The 23,529-nt window shown below is 39.3% G+C and overlaps 1 protein-coding gene across 3 annotated transcripts; it reads left to right on the forward strand.

Moving 5' to 3' along the window:
* irf10 (interferon regulatory factor 10) lies at positions 1–22,415 on the forward strand. 3 transcript variants are annotated; one of them, XM_084098895.1, is made up of 9 exons: positions 1–117; positions 280–457; positions 769–958; positions 1,095–1,162; positions 1,298–1,346; positions 1,437–1,526; positions 2,129–2,515; positions 2,608–2,726; positions 22,070–22,415. In XM_084098895.1, exons 2-9 carry the CDS (start codon positions 284–286, stop codon positions 22,166–22,168), a joined length of 1,176 nt encoding a protein of 391 aa, XP_083955021.1. In that variant the 5' UTR covers positions 1–117; positions 280–283; the 3' UTR covers positions 22,169–22,415. The 3 variants fall into 3 exon arrangements, with proteins under 3 accessions (XP_083955021.1, XP_083955020.1, XP_083955019.1); XM_084098894.1 differs by lacking the exon at positions 1–117 and having other exon boundaries at positions 136–457; positions 1,298–1,331; XM_084098893.1 differs by lacking the exon at positions 1–117 and having other exon boundaries at positions 138–457.
* The last annotated feature ends 1,114 nt before the right edge of the window (positions 22,416–23,529 follow it).

Below are 23,529 nucleotides of genomic sequence, written 5' to 3' on the forward strand. Positions count from 1 at the left end.
TGTCATTGTTCACAGGGCAGCATTCACTACATGGGAAACCGAAAGTGTTTCACTTCATACTTTTACTTTCACTTTTATAGCGCACTCACATGTCTGAATTCATGAAATTATTCCTCTGTGAGTTTATCGAAATTTTCATTTTCTTTATGACCTTAGCACACGTTTTATAGCTTGTTTGAAGTTTTATAGCGTGTTTGAAGTTTTCTGGTGTGTTACTGCAGAACTGCTGTTTGGAGATGTGACTGAAGCTAGAGATGATTTGATGGTGTTGTGTTTTAGATTGATGGAAGACAGGTCGAGGCACATGCGACTGAGAGAATGGCTCATAGCGCAGATAGACAGCGGAAATTACCCTGGACTAAGCTGGGAAAATCAGGAGAAAACCATGTTCAGAATTCCCTGGAAACACGCCGCCAAACAGGACTACAGACAGAACCAGGACGCGGCGCTCTTCAAGGTAAGCACACACACACACACGCACACACACACACACACACACACACACACACACACACACACACACACACACACACACACATTTATTACGTAACATACTTACTACAATTAGGATGTCTGACCAAACGAACAAAACTTATAATGTCATTTATTTCATTTATATAAGCACATAGCTTTTAATTTGTATCATTCCAACTTTAATTTAATTTATTTTCCCATTTAAATCCTGTTTAGTACAGAATTTGCAAAAAAACAACAACAACAACAACAACAAAAAGCTGTTTACATGATTGAACACACTCTTTGTCTTAGGCGTGGGCCATGTACAAGGGTAAATTTCAGGAGGGCAGGGACAAAGCAGACCCCTCTACGTGGAAAACGCGTCTCCGCTGTGCCCTGAACAAGAGCACAGACTTCCAGGAGGTTCCCGAGCGCAGTCAGCTGGACATCTCGGAGCCGTACAAGGTCTACCGGATCCTGGACGACACAGGAAGACTGATAGGTATTATAAAAGATCTGCACTTGAGTTCCTCAAACCTTACACCCAAATCTCACTTCCTCATTTATATATATATATATATGTATATCTGCATAATCATATTCAAAACCAACTGTAAGCTGCTTCTTCTGTCCTCCAGAACCTGCTGGAAGTCCAGTGATATCACATGACAGTGACTGCAGCAAAGCCTTGAGAGACACACATCAGGTATAATGAAACTCCTGTGGAAATCCCCTCTCTCACTGCACTGACTGCAAACCGGGATTAGATTTGAGATTTATCTGCCTCCTACTGGACAGATTCCAGAGGTGTGTGACAATAACATTTTGTTTTCACATTCAGGAGGACGACAGTCCGCTTGGTGGCTCGAACAAAGGTGCTGGATGGAGTGGTCAGTGTTTTAGTTTCAGAAAGAATTAACTAACGACAAAAGGTTTCATTTTCACTTAAATTGTGTGTGTGTGTGTGTGTGTGTGTGCAGTGAATGGCAGGTCATTTGCGTGTCCCAGTACAGGCATTAACTCCAATCTTCCATCTGTTCCAGTATATCCATCTCACGTCCCCATATCTGGTGAGAGAATTTTCAACAAGCTCATATTTGAATGTCTCTTTAGTTTATTTAATGCAGGTTCAGACTACCCGATATCAGCCCGTTTTTGGCACGTTCAGTTTGACGTAGGGTGTCGTGGTGATTCGTAAACAACAATGTGTGTCGGGACGCCAGAATTTGGTCTCGTATAGTGTGTCATAGTAGACGACAACTGACGGCGCGTCTGCGATGCTTCACGGCGTCCTGACAGAAACACTAGCATGTTTAATGTTTTCCCGGTCCTCCATGACGGTTCGTCACATCTGTGACATTAGCCAATAGGAGCACAGGAGCTCTTCCTTACACAGCTTTCAGACATGCCGAAACGAAAGAGAGACGATGGTATCGCTGCTGCTAGGGGGAATTATGTTTCTTGTCCGAGAATCGAAACAGACAAAAAGTCTGAACCTGGCATAAGTACTAACTTGAAACTTGGCATCATTATGATTTTGAATATTAATCACTCGTTGAGAGAAAAAACTTGACTCACTAAAATGGTATAGAACTTTTATGGTATTGTTGATGTATTGCAGTGTAAAGTACTGGGGCACGTGTCAGATGTATTGATGTGTGTGTGTTCGTAGACTGCCGTCTGGAGGTGCGCTTGTTCTATCATGGTAAACTGGTGCAGAACCTCGTGACTGCGTCTCCGGACGGCTGCTTCATCCTGCAAGGCTGTGCTCCGGTGGGGAACGAGCGCATCTACGGGCCGTGTGAAGCCCAGAAGGTGTTCTTCCCCCGTCCAGACATCGTGCGCCTGCCCCCGGGCATCTCTGACGCCATGAGCCGTCTCCTGCCCCACCTGGAGAAAGGGGTGCTGGTGTGGGTGGCTCCGGACGGCGTGTTCATCAAGCGCTTCTGCCAGGGCCGCGTGTACTGGGACGGCCCGCTAGCAGAGCACAGACAGAAACCAAACAAGCTGGAGCGAGAGCGAACCTGTAAACTCCTGGACGTGACCGTCTTCATACAAGGTGAAGAAGAGGAATGGCTTAGCCTGGGAAACCAGTCCTTTTTTTTGGACTTTCTTCAGCATGTCCTCACACTGATCCCTGTTTTCTTTCAGAGCTCCAGAACTACAAGCAGGGCAGCGGTCCCGAGCCTCGGCACACAGTGGACCTGTGCTTCGGAGAGGAGTTCCCTGACCCCAGCCAACCCAAGACCAAGAAGCTCATCACTGCACAAGTGAGTATTCCCTGGCATTAGTCCTGAAGAGGCGAGTGGCGTGTTTTTCAGAAACACCTGTACTGCAGTATTGACTGTTTCACACGTCTCCGACCCGGCCACCGGAGCTGATCGCGGCCTCTCTAGTCAACGCTTGTGTTTATACCAGCCATTTCAGAAGCTCTCCGCGCTCGATTCGCTGAAGACGCAGCGTCCAAAACCAAGTGTTCTCCTCCTGCTCACAGGCTGTATGTGAAATATAGATACAAGATGTAGGACATAGCAATAAACACAAAAATAAACCAGACAAAACATAACCTCTTAGCCAACCTAACCATGGTAGCGCTATAGTCAGACATGCAAATCTCATGGCCTCGCCTCATCTTCGTGAGGCGTCTGAAGAGTTGGAGGATGGGACAAAACCTCGTCGCAGCCGTAACGCGCCGCAGACGTGTGTAAACAAGGGAAGAACTGTTACTGCATTTACCTGCACTAGCCATGATTCTTCCTAGTTTAGTTTATTTGACAAATACAACATTTCACAACTTGTTTGTCAAGGGTAGCACAATAAAGTCATAGTTCTTACTACAGTAAGTACTAATTAGATTACATTTTAAAATACTTGTAAAAAATTGTGCTGTAAAATAACGGTAATCTACTGGCATCTGTGGTTGTCAGCAATGTACTGTTAATTCACAGCCCTTTACCGTTAATTTACAGCTTCGATTGCTTGAGTTAAAAAACTAGTATTTATACTGATAGTACTGTGAACTGACTTCATTTGAGTCCACTGAAAATTAATATCTCTTAATATAAAACTGCAAACACCTAATGTGTAATAGAGAATTCATTAAAAACATGACTTTAACTACAATCTTTGCAGTTCGTATTTTGCGTATTTGTCACTTCATCTGCAACTACACAGTTCCTGCTTTTAAATAAAGCAACAGGCAACGTAACATCAGTGTTCCTCTGCTCATCTTTGACTGAAGCACAGGCTCTGCTCTCCAGCTCAATGATGACCCACAAAACTAATGAATTAAACTAACAGATCTCTCATATATCATCTTGTGCAAAAACACATAAAACACTTCAGTTTAATATTTACTCTCCTTATCAGTTATTGACATCATATAACTTTTTTCTGTGAACTTGTACTAATATTTCAGTGAAATTAACTCATTTCGTTTAATAAATCTGTCTGTTACATTTTACAGTATATTACTGTTTTTCATTGATTTTACGGTAATCCACTGGCAGCTGGGTTGCCAGTAAATTGCTGTTTTTCTACAGTTGATTACTGTTAAATTATGTTTCACTCTATTTTTTATTTATTTAACACTTTTAACCCTTTTAACCCCAAATCTTCAGTTTTAAATTAACACTTGTGTGTCTACACTACAGAGTGTAGGACTAACACTGAAGCACTGTTGAAGTTAATAATATAATTCAGTGATTAATTAACTGATGATTGAGCATTAGTGATGAACACCTGATGTAGAATCAGGTCCAGAACCAGAATCACTGAAGGACAGAGGAACAAGAAGAAGATAAAAAAGCGAAACACAAGACCTACAACTGACTTCAGCCCAGAAGACATTACATCTCTCCAGATCTCAGCAGAGGAGGATTAAACAACTCCAAAAAACAGCATTACCAGCTTCACTTATTACTAACCAGACTGACTTTAATTTTTTTCATACGTCTACAGAAATTCCTATTGAGAATTAAAAGAGGTTTAGATGTTGTTTTGTTTCATTTGACGTCACCATTATGATGATCAGTGACTGCTTTAGTTGGGCTCTTGACCCTTGACTTTAACATTAGTTTTTCTTTGGCTGCTGTAACTCTGTGTTTTTAAGAAACAAAGCCAACAAAATTGAGATCAGGTGTTGCTGATTATGATGTCATCACATAATGTTTGGATCACCGATCTCATCCTGTTTCTAATCCCTTATCAAAAATGTGTTGTTTTAATACAGCTTAATTTTATATTACTACACTATGAAACTACAACAAAAGATCAAGCAGAGCTGCATAATCAATTATGAAGGATTTTTAAACTCATCATTCACAAAAAAAAAAAAGAAAAGTGAACTATGGCTTCAGTGAGACACACACAGACATCAAGAATCAGCCAATGAATCTCAACAATGGTGACAATCAACAAAAAAGATAATATCAAATCTGAACATCACAAAACACGCTGCTAAAGTCAACACAAAACCAACAGCAAAAATAAAAGTAAAAATTAAAGAAAATAACCAGACAATTCATCTGCATAATTTATTCATGCTGCAATGCATGCTGGGAGTCATGGACGATTGTTTTGTACTATGCTTTTACCCGACATGCATTGCAGCATGAAACTTATGATTGTTGAGATTCATACGCCGATTCTTGATGTCTCTGTGAGTCTGGCTCATCTAGAAGTTCAAATTGTTGTGAGAATAAACTTTTTAAAATCCTTCTTATTTTCTGGATGTCAAATCACAGTGATACAATAATCAATAATAACAAAACATCATCCAAATAAATACATTCGACAGTAAATGAGATCAGTGAATCGGACCACTATACGATGATTGTGATCGTTAACAAACAGCCATGGTCATCTGATCCTGTTTTCTTTCAGCTTTTTTGCCATTGCAAATCTATTTTAAAGACAGAGCTGTCGCAGCCAAAGATATAACTATTGTTCATAAGTCAAGGGTCAAGAGCCCAACTAAAGCAAACACCGATCACCATCATGGTCACATCAAATGAAAATAGCATGACATCTAAACCTCTGTCACCTTTTAATAAGACCTTCTGTAGACGTCTGACAGAAATAAAGTAATAAGTGAAGCTGGTAATGCTGTATCCTCCTCTGCTTAGATCTTTAGAGATTTAATGTATTTTATCTTCAGATGATTTAATCTTTTTTTCTGTTCTTCTTGTTCCTCTTTCCTTCAGTGATTCTGCTTGTTAACAGCAGGTGTTCATCAGTGTCTGAATTAACTTAGAAAATTAACTGAATTAACTATGAAATGATTCACTCAGTCAAGTGGACTATATTAGTGAACTAATGTAGGGAATAGTGAATGAGCGTATAGGGTGTGATTGGGAACACAGTCTCTGAGTGTGGACTTTAAGTGCTGTTAATTCACAGTATTTTCCTGTAGGCTACTTTCTCGAAAACGACAAATATCATCCAGAATGCATTTTTTCTACGGTATATTGCTGTTTTAATGGAAAACAGCATGTTACTGTAAAATTTGACCTTTTTTTTACAGCAATTTTTTTTTATTGATTACATGATTACATATTATTCACACAATAGCAGTAAGCCATTTATAATTTATTGATTCTCACTTATTGTTCTTTTTCATGTCTTAGATTTTCCTATCTAAAAGCTATATTGCTTATGTATTGAAAATGTAATAAATTTATTGTATAATTGAGAGGCCACAAAGCATTTGACCACTGGATTTAATTTAATTTACAATGTAGTGGTGTCTTTAGAAGGCTTTTGTCTTTCAAACACATTTTAATTAAAAAAAAATCTCTTTCATTAAACTCACAAACCCCCTGCAGTTCCTTCATGAATCCCATTCTGGGAAACCCTGACATAATTTAATGTTTAGTGCACTTCATGTTGTTGAAAACTAAGAATGGAATATATTTTCTTTCTCTTTGTATTTTTATATCAATGCTGCAATATTATCCTATTCAATTCTAACTGATGGCAAGTTAGATCAAAAGTAACCTAAAAGTAATCAAAAAGTAGTCCAATTATATTACTTAAAATGTGGAATGTAATGAATTACGTTACTAACAAAATTTTTTGTCATGTAATTTGGAATCAGCAACAGACTACAACTGTAAGTAATCTATATAATATAATGCTTATAATATAATGCAGTGTAAGAGGTGCGGATGATCTGAAACCACAGACAAACACGTATGTTGAAGATCAGTGATCTCCATTGAGTGGGGTGACCAGACGTCCCGTTTTCCCCGGGACAGTCCCGTATTTCAGCTCTATTTTTATATTTTTAGTGTCCCGACCTATTATGAAATTATGTTTTGTCCCGTATTTCTTCTTTCCTAAATTGTCTTGGCTAGATGATCATAAAAGAGAGTAGCAGTCTTCTGTCACGCAAGAATAGCCTAATCAAAGGTAGCCAATCTCGTCATAGTATATTTTGGAGAAACATCGGTTAACTTGCAATTAGTGAAGGCGGGATATTAGAGATCAATTCAGATGTGAAGATGTCAAAAAATCGTGTATGTGTACATTTAACGAGGATCTTAAAAAAGAGTTTATCAAGTTATAAAGCGTTGAATGACGCTGAATCGCGCTGAATGACGCGTTCTCTCAGACACCGCCAATTCAGTTCTCTTTGGTCCTGAATGGTCAAATACAGACACAGTTGTCCAAATGTCCGTCATGTGGAGAATCTCACGTAAATACAGCCGGTGAAAACCAGATATGTGTCGGTATGTTAGATCCTAGCATTCGGCCTTAAAGTGACAGCAGCCTAAAATACCCATCTGTGTCATTAATGTTCATCAAACAACAAAAGATGTTAAATAAATGTATGCATGTTAAATAAACCTACTGTTCCAGAAAAACGTAGTTTATTTAGTTTTTATCTCTATCGTGTTTGTCCTATTGTTTGTAATTTGCTTTCTTTTTTATATATATATAACAAATACGAGGTCAATAAACCATGCATATGGATTGACATTCTCTTGATTTATGCTTATAGGTGAAAGTGCAATAATTCTGATGAAATGTAAAAATAAATTTCTCAAATGACAACAATTGTTGTAATTATAATTTTTAGCAAAATAATCATCATCAATGTAACCATTTGTTACGTACTGCACAGAGACAAATGCAGCTTTATGGAGTGTAATCCATAATCATAATCCATAAAACAGGCATAAGGTCAAAACCACAGAGTAAACCATCCAGATAATAACAAAAGTCCAAGGCACAGGCAAGATCAAAACCATGACACAGAAACCAGAAGTAGCCCTCAGAAATGCAGTGTTACACCAACATGACTTCAGAACGAGTGAATGAACACACAGGGTTTAAATAGGCAAACATAAACCCGATAGTGACAAACAGTAGGAGTGTGACGAGCTGTCTCACGATATCGCCATGACGGAACGTGAGGGTGAAATTAGCATAGAATATGCCACCGCTACATTCACATTACACCACTGTCGTTTTGCTGTGTTTATAAAAATAAAAACCATTGTAAACTATTGTAAACGTCTGCTCTGCTCATCCAGCACGAGTTGCAGTCGCACACAGACCCAGTCAGCAGGAACTCACTGATCGTGTGACGATGGCGGAGGATTCGTTGAGCATCAGAGCCTAAGCGTCTGATTAATGTCTTATCTTGTAGAATGCGCTCAGCACCGCCGCTCCCGATACACAGAGTCCATGCGATCGCGAATTTGAAAGTGGAAGTAAAACACGAGCTCCCTGATGCGCGCAAATTAGGCTGCACACAATCCCTGTATCAAACCTGTCTCTGGACTGTGTAGTTGTTGCTCTGCTCTCTGTTTGCACTTACTGAGAGAGTACTTTAATCATGGTTGCACTTATTGTTTGCACTTAGTAAGACTAAGAAAAAAACTGTTACTTATTTTTGTTATTTATAGTGTTTTTATTTCTATGTTCAATTTGTGGAAAATAGTTCTATTATGAGGTCCCACACAGCCTCAATCAGTAGTTCTGGAAGCTCATAATTCATGTACAGTAATAGAGTATAATAAATCTACCACAGGTCTGAAGAGACTCATGTGAAATCATACTTGAGAGAAGCCAGTCAGATTAGTTTGCGGCAAAACCTTTTACAGTGCTTGTATATTGTTGTCTTTCAATGCATTTGATAATTATCATAAAGTCGAACTGAAATTACATTCATTACAAGATGATCAGCTAAAACATTTCAAAATGCACCTGCAGACTATTTTTCCAGTCATGAATTTTGTCGTTGAGGGTTTATAACAAATATTGTGCAAAAGTCTCGTCTCGTTCTTGTGAGATAAGTGTCTCGTCACACCCCTAACAAACATGTAGCAGTGATCAGAACATGATGAGTCCAGGCAAATGGTTATAGGAATGTAGTTCATGAAGTGGTAAAGAAGACGGAAGGAGATCATTGCTTTTGAGTTCATAAATGACCTGTTTTCGTCCCTTTGTTTTGTTTAGAGTGAAATAGTCAGTGCAAAACTGAACTTAACGGAACACTTAAGCAATTAAGGGTAAATACTTAAAGGATTAGTTCACTTTTAAAAAAACTTTTGCTGATAATTTACTCACCCCCATGTCATCCAAGATGTCCATGTCTTTCTTTCTTCAGTCGAAAAGAAATTAAGGTTTTTGATGAAAACATTCCAGGATTTTTCTCCATATAATGGACTTCAATGGGACCCAAACGGTTCAAAGTCCAAATGACAGTTTCAGTGCAGCTTCAAAGGGCTTTAAACGATACCAGACGATGAATAAGGGTCTTATCTAGCGAAACGATCGGTCATTTAAAAAATAAATAAAAAAGTTTAAGTTTTATAAGCACAAATGCTCGCCTTGCTCTGTTCTGTGATGTGCGTTCGTGACGTCACGTAATATGCAATTACGTTGAAAAGGTCATGCTTTTCTGTCCTGACGAAAATTGAAGCTGACGCGCCTTGAAGATGGTGTTCAAAATACTTAGTTTTGAGTTTTATATTGTGTAGGTCTCCTGCTAACTGGCTAACTCACATTATTAATACTTCTGCTAATCAGCTGTGGGCCACTATTACCTAAAACTGTGTCTATTAATGCAGATTGTCTGTCATTCTCACTACTTTGAGGAAAGATTAAGCATAGAGCAAGATTTGTTTTCCAATGTTTTACCAACGTTTATGTTACATCAGATCATTCACGCTAGAGCTCAGCTAATGTATACATTGCATACATGCACTGTTATTGATACAGTTTCCACATGTTCACTGCAATATATTAGAAAAATACTCAGTAAATAAATGAGTACAAGTAAAATAATCGGTTTGTTGATGGTTATGTACTTGTTAATGCTGATAGTGAGGAATTACAGTTGCAACATCTCATAATGTTCCTCAAACTGAGTAGTGTATCACTGAGAAACACTGAGTCCTGCTCGAGTCGTCCTTGCGATGGAGGTTCGGGTTGAATAACTAGTTCTTCCAATGTTTCATCATCGGACCCGCGCTCGCATTGATCTGGTAAAATCGACGTCATTGTTCTGTCTTTAGTTTACAGTGTAGGAAGCCTCAGGACAGCTGACATTGTTATGGCAATGGGCGTTTTTGTTTTCGATGCACGCGTTATACGTGGTAAACCAATCACAACAGATTGAGCTGTCTGGCCAATCAGAGCAGAGTAGCTCGCGGAAAGGCGGGATTTAGAGAGATTGATTAATTTGACGAGTCGTTTGAGAATCATTGAAAAATGTGGTGATGTGCAAATGTATATTATGAGGGAAAACATTTTTTTTTTTACCTTTGATGCATGTAAACCTGTTGTAGGAGACTCCACAACAACATTAGGAAACTTTAAAATAGCATAATAGGGGCACTTTAATATTAGAAACGATGTCCAGCACTGGAGAGAGCGAAGCGGGAAGGCCTGAAAACAGACGCGGATGTTGCATTGATTTGATCCACACGTGAGTAACACGTGAGTAACACTGAGTAACATGTTAGTAACACGTGAGTAACACTGGGTAACACGCGAGTAACACTGGGTAACACTGAGTAACATGTTAGTAACACTGGGTAACGTGAGTAACACTGGGTAACACGTGAGTAACACTGGGTAACACGCGAGTAACACTGTGTAACACTGAGTAACATGTTAGTAACACTGGGTAACGTGAGTAACACTGGGTAACACGTGAGTAACACTGGGTAACACGTGAGTAACACTGGGTAACACGTGAGTAACACGTGAGTAACACTGGGTAACACGTGAGTAACACGTGAGTAACACTGGGTAACACGTGAGTAACACTAAGTAACACATGAGTAACACGTGAGTAACACTGGGTAACACGCGAGTAACACTGGGTAACACGTGAGTAACACTGGGTAACACTGAGTAACATGTTAGTAACACTGGGTAACGTGAGTAACACTGGGTAACACGTGAGTAACACTGGGTAACACGTGAGTAACACGAGAGTAACACTGAGTAACACGTGAGTAACACTGGGTAACACGCGAGTAACACTGGGTAACACGTGAGTAACACTGGGTAACACGTGAGTAACACTGGGTAACACGTGAGTAACACGAGAGTAACACTGAGTAACACGTGAGTAACACTGGGTAACACATGAGTAACACTAAGTAACACATGAGTAACACTGAGTAACACTGAGTAACACGTGAGTAACACTAAGTAACACTGAGTAACACATGAGTAACACTGAGTAACACGTGAGTAACACTGAGTAACACGTGAGTAACACGTGAGTAACACTAGGTAACACTGCAATGCGCAGTGCTTTTCTGCATTGTCTTTTCATATTTTGCACTGCTGTTGAGTTTCTCCAAGGTGCTTTTTGCCTGCCACTCTTCTTCCTGACTTTAACAGGAACAATATCATCAATTACACTTTTAACTTTTGAGTTAAAAGAATCAAGGAGAAAATCAACAGAGTCTGCAGATATGCTTGGTGTTAAGGATATAGCCTTCATAAATAGTACACTAGTGTTCTCATTTAAGCATCTCTTCTTGACAGACACAGATCTAGCTTCAGTGGCAGGAGAGATCAATATATCAAAGAAAATACAGAAATGATCAGACAGTGCTACATCCTTAATAACAATCGATGAAATGTACAAATTATCTCTAAAATTCTTAATAACTTATTACCTTTTGGTTTACCTCTTTGGGAATGAGACATTTGTACCAGTCGCTCTAAGACATTTCAAATGATACAAAACATGTATAATACTGTATGATAATTATTCACATTAAACCATATAGATTTTTGGGTAAATTTCAGGTGATCTCAGTATGAAAGAGAGAGAGTGGGGGAAGTGGGAAAGACATTAGGATGAATCTGAGGCGAGACTTGCGTCTCGAATGGTAATGCTACCTTCACAAGACTGAGTTCAAATGTTAATTTCCTTTGTTCTCTCAGAGAGTAGCTCTCTCTTCCAGTTCTTCCAGTTTTTCCAGTCTTACAGCAACTAACAACTAATTCTTGTTTGTAATGACTATTGTATAGTGTACGTTCATTTTTTTGTGCTTCCTTATCACTTGTTCATCATCTGCACTTTATTTTCCGTGAAGCATTATTTTGTTGCGCTTCTGCTATGATAAACAGACATCCACTCTTGGATTGCGTGTGTAATGGAGGACAGCTAGTGCGAGTCACGCAGACGACTGCTGGTGAATGCGGGTGGGGGGGAAATTTGATTCCTAGATGCATCGCGATGCGGACATGGACGAATCAATTCTGAATCGATTCACAAATGATGAATTTTCAAAAAAATAAAATAATAATAACGTAATATTGACGAAACGCAAAAGGTGGAAGTCTGAAGCGCGGAACAGAGACGCATGATGGCTGAGCGCGAAATCCAAATGGCACCTTCTTCGTTAAAAGGTAACATATGGAAAATTGGCTTAATTTCATTGTGGCCTCTTTTCTATTTTTGAGCTGCTTTCTGTATTGTTTTGTTTTCACATCAGTATGCTGTAAACAGATCTGTTATACGTACGTTATACGCAGGTTTACTGTACTGCCCTCCACAGGCACAGTGTGTATCAGTGCAATGCCAGTCACAAAAAGTTACATTTTAACTGCTCTCTGCAGATGTTCATTTACTTTTTTTGTATAAGCTGTTTTTGAATGTGGTATACAGCAACAATTTCAAGTCATAATTAGAGCCGGACAGTAACGGAGTACATTTACTTGAGTACAGTACTTAAGTACAATTTTGAGGCATCTGTACTTTACTCGAGTATCATTTTTGGGGAGTACTCATGACTTTACTCAAGTACATTTGAGAGGCAAATATTGTACTCTTTACTCCACTACATTTCTATCCATAACCGTGAGTACCCGTTACTTCTTCTAAAAAAAAAAAAGGAAAAAAGAAAAATCTCGGAAACCCTCAATTTGTTGTTTCCCTCTCAAACGTGATTGGATTGTGCAGGCACCACTGATTGGGACAGCCTATCAGCAATCACCTTCAGCTTTCCGCCAAAATCAGCTCCATGGTCAGATTTAGATAAGAGACGAAACCATGGATGAAACAATGGATGAAGCAGGTCCATCCCGGGAAGCGATATTTTTTTTTCCAGGATGGTAGGGGAAGACTCATGAATATTCATTAGGAAGTCATCCCTGATTGGTCTTAACCCCAGTGACGGGTAGGTTTAGGGGCGGGGTTAGGGAGGTCATAAGACCCCCAGTGATGGGTAGGTTTAGGGGTGGGGTTAGGGGTAGGTCATCAGACCAATCAGGGATGACTTCCCTAATGAATATTCATGAGTCTTCCCCTACCATCCTGGGAAAAAAAATATCGCTCCCGGGAATGTGCCATGGCCCCACCTCGCCAGACTATTTCAATTTTCTGAACAAGTTAATGATAGTTTTCGCTTCAAGTGTTTGCTGTGTTTACCAATGTAAGCACTGTGGCAGTAGAAATGCAATATTTAGAAAATGCACTCTTGTACTCTTGATACTCAAGTACTTTTAAAAACAAGTACTTCAGTACTTTTACTTAAGTAGACATCTGACTGTAGTACTTTTACTTGTACTTGAGTAAAATTTAGCAAGGGGTATCTGTACTTTTACTCAAGTAATGAAGCTGTGTACTCTGTCCGCCTCTGGTCATAAGTCTTAGACTCTTTATTATTTAGTTGCTTTAAAAGTACCAAGTAGTCACACACAAAAAAGATGCATCGATAATCGTTTTAGCATCGCATCAACAGCCCTCTGAATCATAATCGAATCGAATCGTGAGGTGCCTAGAGATTCACACTCCTAGAATGCGGTGTGTGGGGTCATTGTTAGTACACTCGACTCGCTTGCAGGGGGAATCCGGATTCGAGACAGACTCAGAGAAGGGCTGTTAGGATTGTGTTGTGAGTTTTGGAGGCGGAGCAATGAAGAAGGGGTGTGTTTGTTTGGGTTGATTTTGGCCAACAGCATATTTCAAAAACGACTTACCCCACCTTTAATTGAATCACTCCACCCATTCACGCAAAGGGAAAGTGAAAGTAAAAGTAAAACAGAAACAATGTTGTGGCACAGATATTCTGCACTGCCACAACATAAAGACACTCATTTGTTTTTGTCATTTTATTTTAATTTCAGAATTATTGTGTGTGTATGAATGAGCATGTTTATAAACAAAATGTAGCCCCAGTGGGAAGGAAAAAGTAATTTGAGACAAATCTTACAAAAAGATGTAAACAACAGCAACAAAAAACAGCATAATATCATGTGTAAAGCCACAGTTACCTTCAGGATCAAAACGGATCCGAACGCAAAAGGTGTAACAATTTAGTTTAAATGGTTATATCTCTTACATTTTTTTGTTAAAAAATCAGAAAAATGTATATATATTGACAGTCTTAACCAGGGGTGTTTCTAGGTTTTTAATAACAGGACTGGGGTGGGTGATAAGATAACAAGATTTGCGAGAGCAGTTTTTGCTCACCAGTGCTAATCAGACTATCTTTATTTTGTGCTGGATGCTTTCTAGAGATTCTGCAAGCATATCTTGTTTCTTCTTGTTTCTCCCTGGATTCTGTGCGTAGCTGCTTGCCTAATCTCCCTAACTCAACTGCAATACAAAAGTAAAATACAGAGTACAATGTGTTTGTATGTAAACAGCTCATTTCTTTTTTGTGAATAATTGTTTTTATTGAGCAGTCAGTTCAATATAAGAAAAAATATACAACATATTAAAGTGAAACCCATACCCCCCACCCACCACCAATTAGGTAGACTTATTCTGTGCTAAGGAAATGTAAGACATTGCAGTGGAAAAGGTAAAAAATAAAATACCTAATCAATAGATAAATAGAAAATTTACATAAACACTAAAATAAATTTTACATCAAAAAGAAGAAACAAAGGATTTAACAATGTCAGAAATTGCACTCCAATTCTTTAAAGTCTTTGCCTTTGCTCCATGAATGCGAACTGTTGATAGCTCCAGCAGAGATGAGCCCCATACACGCCTGCTCATCGTATGTGGAGGAATACAATGACTGACTAACATTTTCTTTGCATCAGTGAAAGCAGTTACAAGTAAGTTTCTCTGTTGCGGAGACAATGCCAATTCAGAGAAGTTGTTTAGAAAGAAAAGTTCTGGAGTCAAAACCACATCCTTATCTAACAGGAATGATATGTCATGAGCAAGCTGAGACCAGAAAGGAAAAAGTGCAGGGCATTCCCAGAAAAAATGTAAATATATACCAAGTGTTCTCTGTGGACATAAATTACAATTCGGGGAAGGAGAAAAATGCATATAGAAAGGTTTTAAAGGGGATAGGTAGAGTCTGTGCAGAAGTTTCCAGTGGATCATCTGGTGATTTGGGTTTTTTGAGGATCATGAGATTGTCTCCCAAATTTGCTCAGTGAATAAAGTATGTATGTCCTCACTGATATCCTTAGTCCAAACAGTTGATATGGAAAGTGGTGTGTATGAGTTTTTGAGGAGAAAAGAGTAAATAGCTGAGGCAGAAGTAACAGAATTATCAGTTGGAAGAATTGTCTTTTGCAAGGGATGTTCAGGTAATTGTGAATCCCAGGGAAATCCATATGATCTAATGCGAAGATACATGAAAAAGGAAGTTCCTGGTAAATTAAAGAGAGCCTTAATATTGTGAAATGATTTGAGCCCTTTGTCATCAATTTCAATAGAATTTGACTGGTATGCCATCTAGGCCTGGGGATTTACCCTTGCTCATTCCTCTGACCGATGATAGGTCTAGCTAAGAGCTCAGAGTCTGATTCTGACAGATGCGGAAGAGTAAGAGTAGATAAAAAGGAAGTATAGGATTTAGGGTCGCATTTAGAGTTAGAGCTGTATAATTCACAATAAAAGGAACGAAAAGTGTCGTTTATACTCCTCTGGTCAGTCAGAACCTCACCGGCTTGAGATTTCACTGCTAATTTTTTGCTATTATCTTAAAGCCAGTAAATGGCTAGTTCTGCTACCATGAAAATAATAGTTTTGTCTGGATCTTTGTATAAGAAATTCAGCTCTGTATCTATATAATAAATTAAGTTATTTCCTAACAGTTTCAATTTTAGATGTATTATTATCAGAAAAAGAGTGTTGGTTTGCCTGTTCTAGAGACCGAAGTTTGGATTCCAGGTCAGAAATGTTCTTACAATTAGTTTTTTTGGCGAAAAAGAAGCATATGAAATTGAAAAATTCCTGATAAAGCCCTTTGTCGCCTCCCATAGTACAGGGTTCTCAAGTTTTATCAAAAGCTTGGAGTGAGATCACATGCGGTTAGGGGAGGAGCCCTAATGGAGCCCCGCCCCCGCCCCGCCCCCGCCCCCTCCCCCCAATTTTACCCATTGTTCATAATTAACCAGCACAAATTGAAATTATAACAATTGGTAAATCTGATAAATGACAGAGCAATTCATCACATCAAATATACTCTTTAGTGTGTGTGTGTGTGTGTGTGTGTATGTACACACTCCAGCTTATGAAATGTCTTTTGCGTTGTAAGTGTTTGTTGCATATTTTGATGCCTTGATAACAGGGGTAGGGGGCTCCCACTTGAAGCACTGTGGCTCGATGCCAGACATTTTCACTGTCATAATGGATGACAGTGTTCCGTCCAGAGCCAGCCTGTTTCTAGTTTTCCACTAACATTTCCCTTAGTTTCAGATAACGTAAGCTAGCCAAACTGAGCCAAAGCTTCTGGCCTGGTTGCAAAGTAGTTGTAGAGTTTTTGACTGCATCAATAATAATGTATACGATGGGCTATATATTAAATGTTCTAGCCTAAAAATGTTAGATGAGCTTTCTTCCAACTTACCTTCTCCATCACGACGTGTGTTCGCACGATGTTGTTGGTTACCTAGTAATGAACGTACGGTGGCCGAGAATGTTCCAGCAACTTCCGTGTGTTCGCGCATCTATGTTGCCTAGTAACGAACGCAATCTGGCTGAGATACGTGCTGGCGGCAGGAAACTTCACTTTGTGTGCCTGCGCCTCGTATACAACGCTATATATAAAGCTTGCAGGACAACTTGGTTGGCTTTGCCTTTTCAGCGTGAGAAATACACGGTGTGGTGTGTGACCGTGTGAACTGGTTGAATTGCGTGTCTCACGGCCAATGCGTGAGACTTGAGAACCCTGCACAGTATTCGTAGGTCATCTACCGAGTCTTTATTGATCCCAATTAAGCCACATAGTTTTGTTCTAAATTGATCACAAAAAAACTCATCTTTTAATAAATTAGTATTAAAACGCCACCTATGTGCTCGTGGAGGGCACTGGGTAATTGACAGTTTCAGAAAATTACTACTATGGTCTGAAAGAGATAGGCGAGAAAGGTCGACTTCAAGTATCAATGAGGTCAAGGTAGAGAGAGCGAAAATGTAATCAATCCGTGAATATGATTTGTGACAAATTTGTTTACAAATTTTGCGAAGGGTTAAATAACCGCCATGTATCTACTAATGAAAAAGAGGCTATGCATTGATTGAGTTGCTCAGTAGAAACAGACTGTGAATAAGAAAAATTGCCACCAGACCTATCAAGGTCATAGGACATTACAGCGTTCATATCTGTTCCCATTACTATCTCAAAGTCTGTTAGATCAGTGAGATAGGTAGATAATTCAGAGAAAAAAGTTGGATCGGTCTACATGTAATACCACTGCAACTTAATAATCATCTTAAGTCTACCTTTAACCCATCCCTCACTCACCGAACAACCCTGTAGCACAAAGCAGAGCCCAACAAAGCAGAGCCCAACAAAGCAGAGCCCAACAAAGCAGAGCCCACCTACTGCAGTCTGGGTAAGAACACACCCCAGGCTGCCACCCTCCCCTGTCATTGTCAGCGACAGCAACATGACAGCCTGTACAACATTAGTACACTGCCATTAGCCCTATTATAAGAGAATAGAATAACCTTTAAATTCACATCAGTAATGAAGTGGGGTGAAGAAAATTAAAAAAATTATGTTCTCCTTAGAGAGGAAGCAAACTTAAATAATTGCATTGTGTACGTACGAAATTGTAAATTAGTGATACCTTGTCCTGATGACCATTACATGTAGATTTAGATGATCAAGTCTGGAGTTCCTCAGTACTAATCTCTTCTGCGTCTGCCATGTTCATCCTTGAAAAGTGAGGTCGGGAAATCAAGCTTAGGAATTTCCTCTGGAGAGTACAGTAGTTTGGACTCGCCGTGTTGCATGACAGTCTTCAGCGTGGCTGGAAACAGAAGAAAGTTATGCAGACCTGCCTCTTTTAGTTCTTCCCTTACTATAGTGAAGGAGCTCCGGTTCTTTGCCGTCGCGGGAGAGAAGTCAGGGAAAAAGCTCAGCATTGCAACCTCGTTTGTTTTTACAGGACCGTGGCGTCTTACTTCGTTTAGAATAAGATTCCTGTGTTGTAGCGTAGCAGTTTGAAAAGAAACACTCACGGTTTGGACTGATCAGTTGAAGCTCTGGGGTAAACTCGGTGCGCACGTTCGATAGTGATGGGATCCAGGTCGGCAGTGACCATTTCAGAAAGCCAGTTGGGTCATCTTTCTCGGGCCCCTTCAGGTAACCCTAACAGCCAGAAATTACTGCGATCTTGTAGATCTGTCACTTGTTGCTTGAGTGATAACAGCTAAAAATTACACAGCAAAACTCAAGTGTTAAAATTAACTCTCCTTAGAGTTTATTTGGCTCCACACTCAAGAGTGTTAAAGTGTTAAAATATGAGTGTTAAGAGTAAGAGTGTTAAAGTTAATGAGATAATTAAGTGATTAATTGAGTGATGATTGACCATTATTGAAGACACCTGATGTTAACAAACAGAATCACTGAAGGAGAAAACACACAAATGTAAGTCACCATTATGGTGATCAGTGTTTGTTCTAGTTGGACTCTTGGCCCTTAAACTATTAACTTTAGATTTTTTATTGCTGTTGTTAACTGAGTTATGACTGCCAGATGAACAAAGATAAAAGGTGATCAGATGATGTTGGTTGTTTTGACATAATCATCGTTTGACCTGAACTAATTTAGAGAGTTAGGTTTACCTTGTTGATTTCAGCAGCCTGTGATTCTAACGCATATGATTTTCAGCATTTTCAATATAATCAAAAAATATTTCTTAAAAGTTGTTCTGATCAAAAGACTTTGAAAAAGTATTTTCTTATGAACACAGACATCAATAATCAGCCTGTGAATCTCAACAATGGTGACAATAATAAAGCATGTTGCAGTGCATTCTGGGTGCCACCAATCAAAACTCATTTATGGCTCCCATCATGCATTGCGGTATGAATAAATTATGATCTGAATCGTCTTAGTATTTTCCTTTTCCTAACTGAATATTCTGTTTGTCAACATTGTTAAGATTCATACACTGATTCTTGATATCTGTGTGTGCCTAAATGAAATATATATATATATTTTTTTTAAATAAAAAATCTGTGATTATGTAATCAACAATATAAATCTAAATCAGAGATACGGCTCTACATGAGTTTAGTGATTCAGGTCAAATAATGATTATGTCAAATCAAAACCACCAGATCACTTTTTCTCTTTGTTCATCTGGCAGTCATAACTCAGTTACAGAAGCCAAACAAAATCTAAAGTTAATAGTTTAAGGGTCATGAGCCCAACTAGAGCAAACACTGATCTCCACAATGGTGACTTAAAATTTGTGTTTTTCCCCTTCAGTGATTCTGCTTGTTAACATCAGGTGTCTTCAATAATGCTCAATCATCACTCAATTAATCACTTAATTATCTCATTAACTTTAACACTCCTCAGTGTTTATTTAACACTCATGAGTGTGGACTCAAATAAACTCCCAGGAGAGTTAATTTAACACTGGAGTTTTTGCTGTGTACCTTTCTTTCTTTTTTTTGCCCCGCCTCCACTCACTCACTCAGCTCAGAGATCCACTCGTTGATGATCACACGTTGACCTGATTGGTTACAAGGTAGTTTGTGACGTCAGAAACACCAGTGATTGCAGTTTAAAGGAGAAAATACTCTTCACACTAAGAAAAAAACAGTTCTTTTAAGAACTGTTCACTGAAAGGATTTCTGAAGTTTTAGAGGTTTCCAACCTTTGTCTCAATAGGTGCTTTCGCACCGGTGGAACCTTTTCATAGTTCCTAGAACTAATAACGGAAGTACCAACTTTTTGGCGTGTTTACACCGCAGGAACTGGGAATGAATTTAGTTCTAGGAATGCATTTGGTCGGGAACTAAATTAGCTCCTATTTCAGAGTAGGGTCTAAACCAGCACAATAGGAACTTCCAGTGACCTAAGTGTACACTGATTAGCCGAACGCATGCCATTCGAAACAGCACCCGCCATTTAAAAAACACAGTTTACTCCACAATAAATAAACCAGGAAAATGGCCCTAGGGGAACGTTTGGTTCTCAGGGAACCAGTCAGGGCTGGGTTTCCTGATAATGTTGACTCTTAGCGCTCAAAAAAAACTCTAAAGGTATAACTTAACTAAAGGTATATCATTTCTAGGTGTGTCAGTTGTAGCTCTTGTGTTTCTGCTCGTCTCTTTTTCTGTTGTCTTCTTTCCTTCAGTGATTCTGCTTGTTAACAGGCTTATTAAGGCTGAGATGACTCCATATTTAATATACACAGATTTTGTGGCTCAGATCAGGTCCAGTTGTGGTTTATTTCTTTGCTCTTGGCTGACATGTGGCATTGCTATGGCCTGCTTGTGGCCCAGATCTGGCAAACAGGAGCGGTCCGCCCAAGTGCCATCATTCCACACTGCATGTGGGCCAGATCCACATTCCACAAGTGCCAGATGTGGGCCGGATCTGGGCCGTCACAATGTTGCTATGTGGGATCCCTGTATGCAGTCCACACACACTTCCAGACTAACCAGTGTGGGACGGGCTGGCGAGGGAGCAAGGCTCTGTTTACACCTGGTATGAGATGTGTTTTGGTTGGTCGGATCACTTGTGGATGAGGGAGACACATTCCCCTTGTAACTGGTGTTTTAATCCGTCTCTTTTGTCCACTTTCAACCACTTCTGTCCTGATCTCTCCGAGAGGAAGGTCTATGGGCGGGTAAATGTATGGGCTTTTTTAGATCTAATGGACAAAATAAGTTACATATGAATGCGACTGGAGGCGACGGAAAAACACATCATCATCAGCTTTCCTTTCTGCTCTGACAGCAGCAAGACCAGCCGAACACTGTGAGTGTGTGTTAGAAATCAGGAATGATGAGAGAACTTTGTGCTTGATGCCTTTTTCATCTTCAAACCAAACTTGGGTCTACACAGGTTTTGTGGCTCAGATCAGGTCCAGTTGTGGTTTATTTCTTTGCTCTTGGCTGACATGTGGCATTGCTATGGCCTGCTTGTGGCCCAGATCTGGCAAACAGGAGTGAGCCGCCCAAGGGCCGTCATTCCACGCTGCATGAGGGCCAGATCATCTTTCCACATGTGCCAGATGTGGGCCAGATCATCTTTCCACATGTGCCAGATGTGGGCCAGATCATCTTTCCACATGTGCCAGATGTGGGCCAGATCATCTTTCCACATGTGCCGGATCTGGGCCGAAACAATGTTGCTATGTGGGTCAAAACATATGGGCACCAGTTTCCACCACTTAATTTACATAATTGCATAACAATTACACAATTTTCTCATAGATATGAATTTCAACAGCCTCACAATGACTGAACAAAATCATAAGTCATTATCATTAGAACTTAATTATAGGAAATGTTCTCATTATTATGAAGTCAGTATTATGATATAATGAATCTTAATTATGACATTGTATCTTTTACTTATGAGATACAAAGTCATAATTATGAGATATGTTCTCATTATTCTGAGACAAAAACATTTCCAAGGGGCAGAGCTGTGGTCAGGAACAAAACATAATTTTATGCTATTTAACTTATTAATTTACCTATTCATTATTTTATCATCTATTTTATAGACTTATTTAAGTATACAATATAGAATGTCCTGATATTTAAGTTTATCCCCTAAAATCTAGATGGTTTTTGTTGTTGTTCCAGTGTAAATCATGCAGTGTTCTGTAAAAGCAGCAGTTCTTTGACTGCCAGCAGAGGGCGTTGTGGAGTAATCACATGAATATTCTCTCCTTCTCTGTGTAGGTGATTCCTCTGTTCGCTGTGGAGTGTCTCCGCAGGCATCAGGCAACTAATGATGTGGAGATGAAGCAATCCCCCCCACACACGAAAACCAATGATTAGACACACCTCGATCACAGCAGCACACACTTCAGCATCCCTCTGGTGGATTTCTGCAAATAATGATAACATTCATATTTCTCTAACTGAATGAAATGCTTTTTTCTCTTATTATGAAGCTCTATATCTTTAGTGTAATCTTTATTTTTTTACTAATAATCATGATACTGATGCAATTAGATTATGATTTATCTTTTTGTAAAATTATGTGTGGAAAATTAAATTAAAATAAAGAGTTTTGTTAATCTTCTGTATCATTTGGTTATTTCAGAAGGAAAATGAGACAGCTTGTAGTGAAGAGAATGTAGTCACATTACATACATGTATGGGCAATGTTTATCAGTCTGACCCTGAAACCCTTCAGAGAACAGGTCAGAGGAAGGACAGCAAGAATAAAAGTTAAGAATCTTTATTTTACCCTTTCAATGAGAATTTGTTTTTTATTTGAAATGCCCCTTTTATGCTTTTTCAGATATTCCCTTTCATCCAGTGTGGAATGTAGCTGTTTGTGAATGTAAAATGTCTGCAAAGTTTTAAAGATCAAAGTGCACAACAAATTAAGTTTTTGTTTCCTAAAAGAAAGGATTGATTCTGAACTGCCGGAACGAGTCGTCAGCAATTCCAGTTTCACTTCCTGTTCAAACAGTAACAGTGAAACAAATTTGCATAATGCAAGCCTATGATCTTCATTGGCTGCCGGCGAACGACGTCTGCTTCGACCCTCGAACACTGTAGTTGTATCTGAGACTGGAGTTTGGTGTCGTTGTTCATGTCGAGAAGACGATGTGTTCTGCACTGCAGATCCAGGTTAGATGTGCTACAAAAGGATGAGGACTTGTGCTGGGATTGATACAGAGAAACTGGTGCCATTGTTACCGTTTGTATCACTGTGTATCAATCGCTGAGGAAGAGCTGAAATGTTTCTGACACACGTTGTAAGCAGTCGACCAATCATAACACACTAGGCCATCTGACCAATCAGAGCAGAGCAGGCTCGCGGGAAGAAGGGGTTTACAGAGACTGTGGCTGCTCCGAAATCCCGTACTCTCTTGAGGAGGCACTTATTTTAAATAAGACATATGATATACAGTACTGTGCAAAAGTAAACAGAAAAAACTGAGACAGACTAAATCCAGAAGAACTGCGGGAACGTCTCTGAGATGCTTGAAGAAACATTCCTGCAAAGCAACCTGAAAAACTATGCGCAAGTGTACCTGGACAAAAGCCGTTTTAAACGCAAAGGGTCGTTACACCATATATTGATTTGAATTAGTTAATAGAAGTTAAATCATAAAGCATTCTCACTTTACAGCATTTTAACACAAGTTCCAGTTCCCTTCACGGGGTCAGCCCTATGTTCCCAC

The sequence above is a fragment of the Abramis brama genome, assembly GCF_963993115.1.
Source record: "Abramis brama genome assembly, chromosome: 22".
Classification (NCBI taxonomy): Eukaryota; Metazoa; Chordata; class Actinopteri; order Cypriniformes; family Leuciscidae; genus Abramis; species Abramis brama.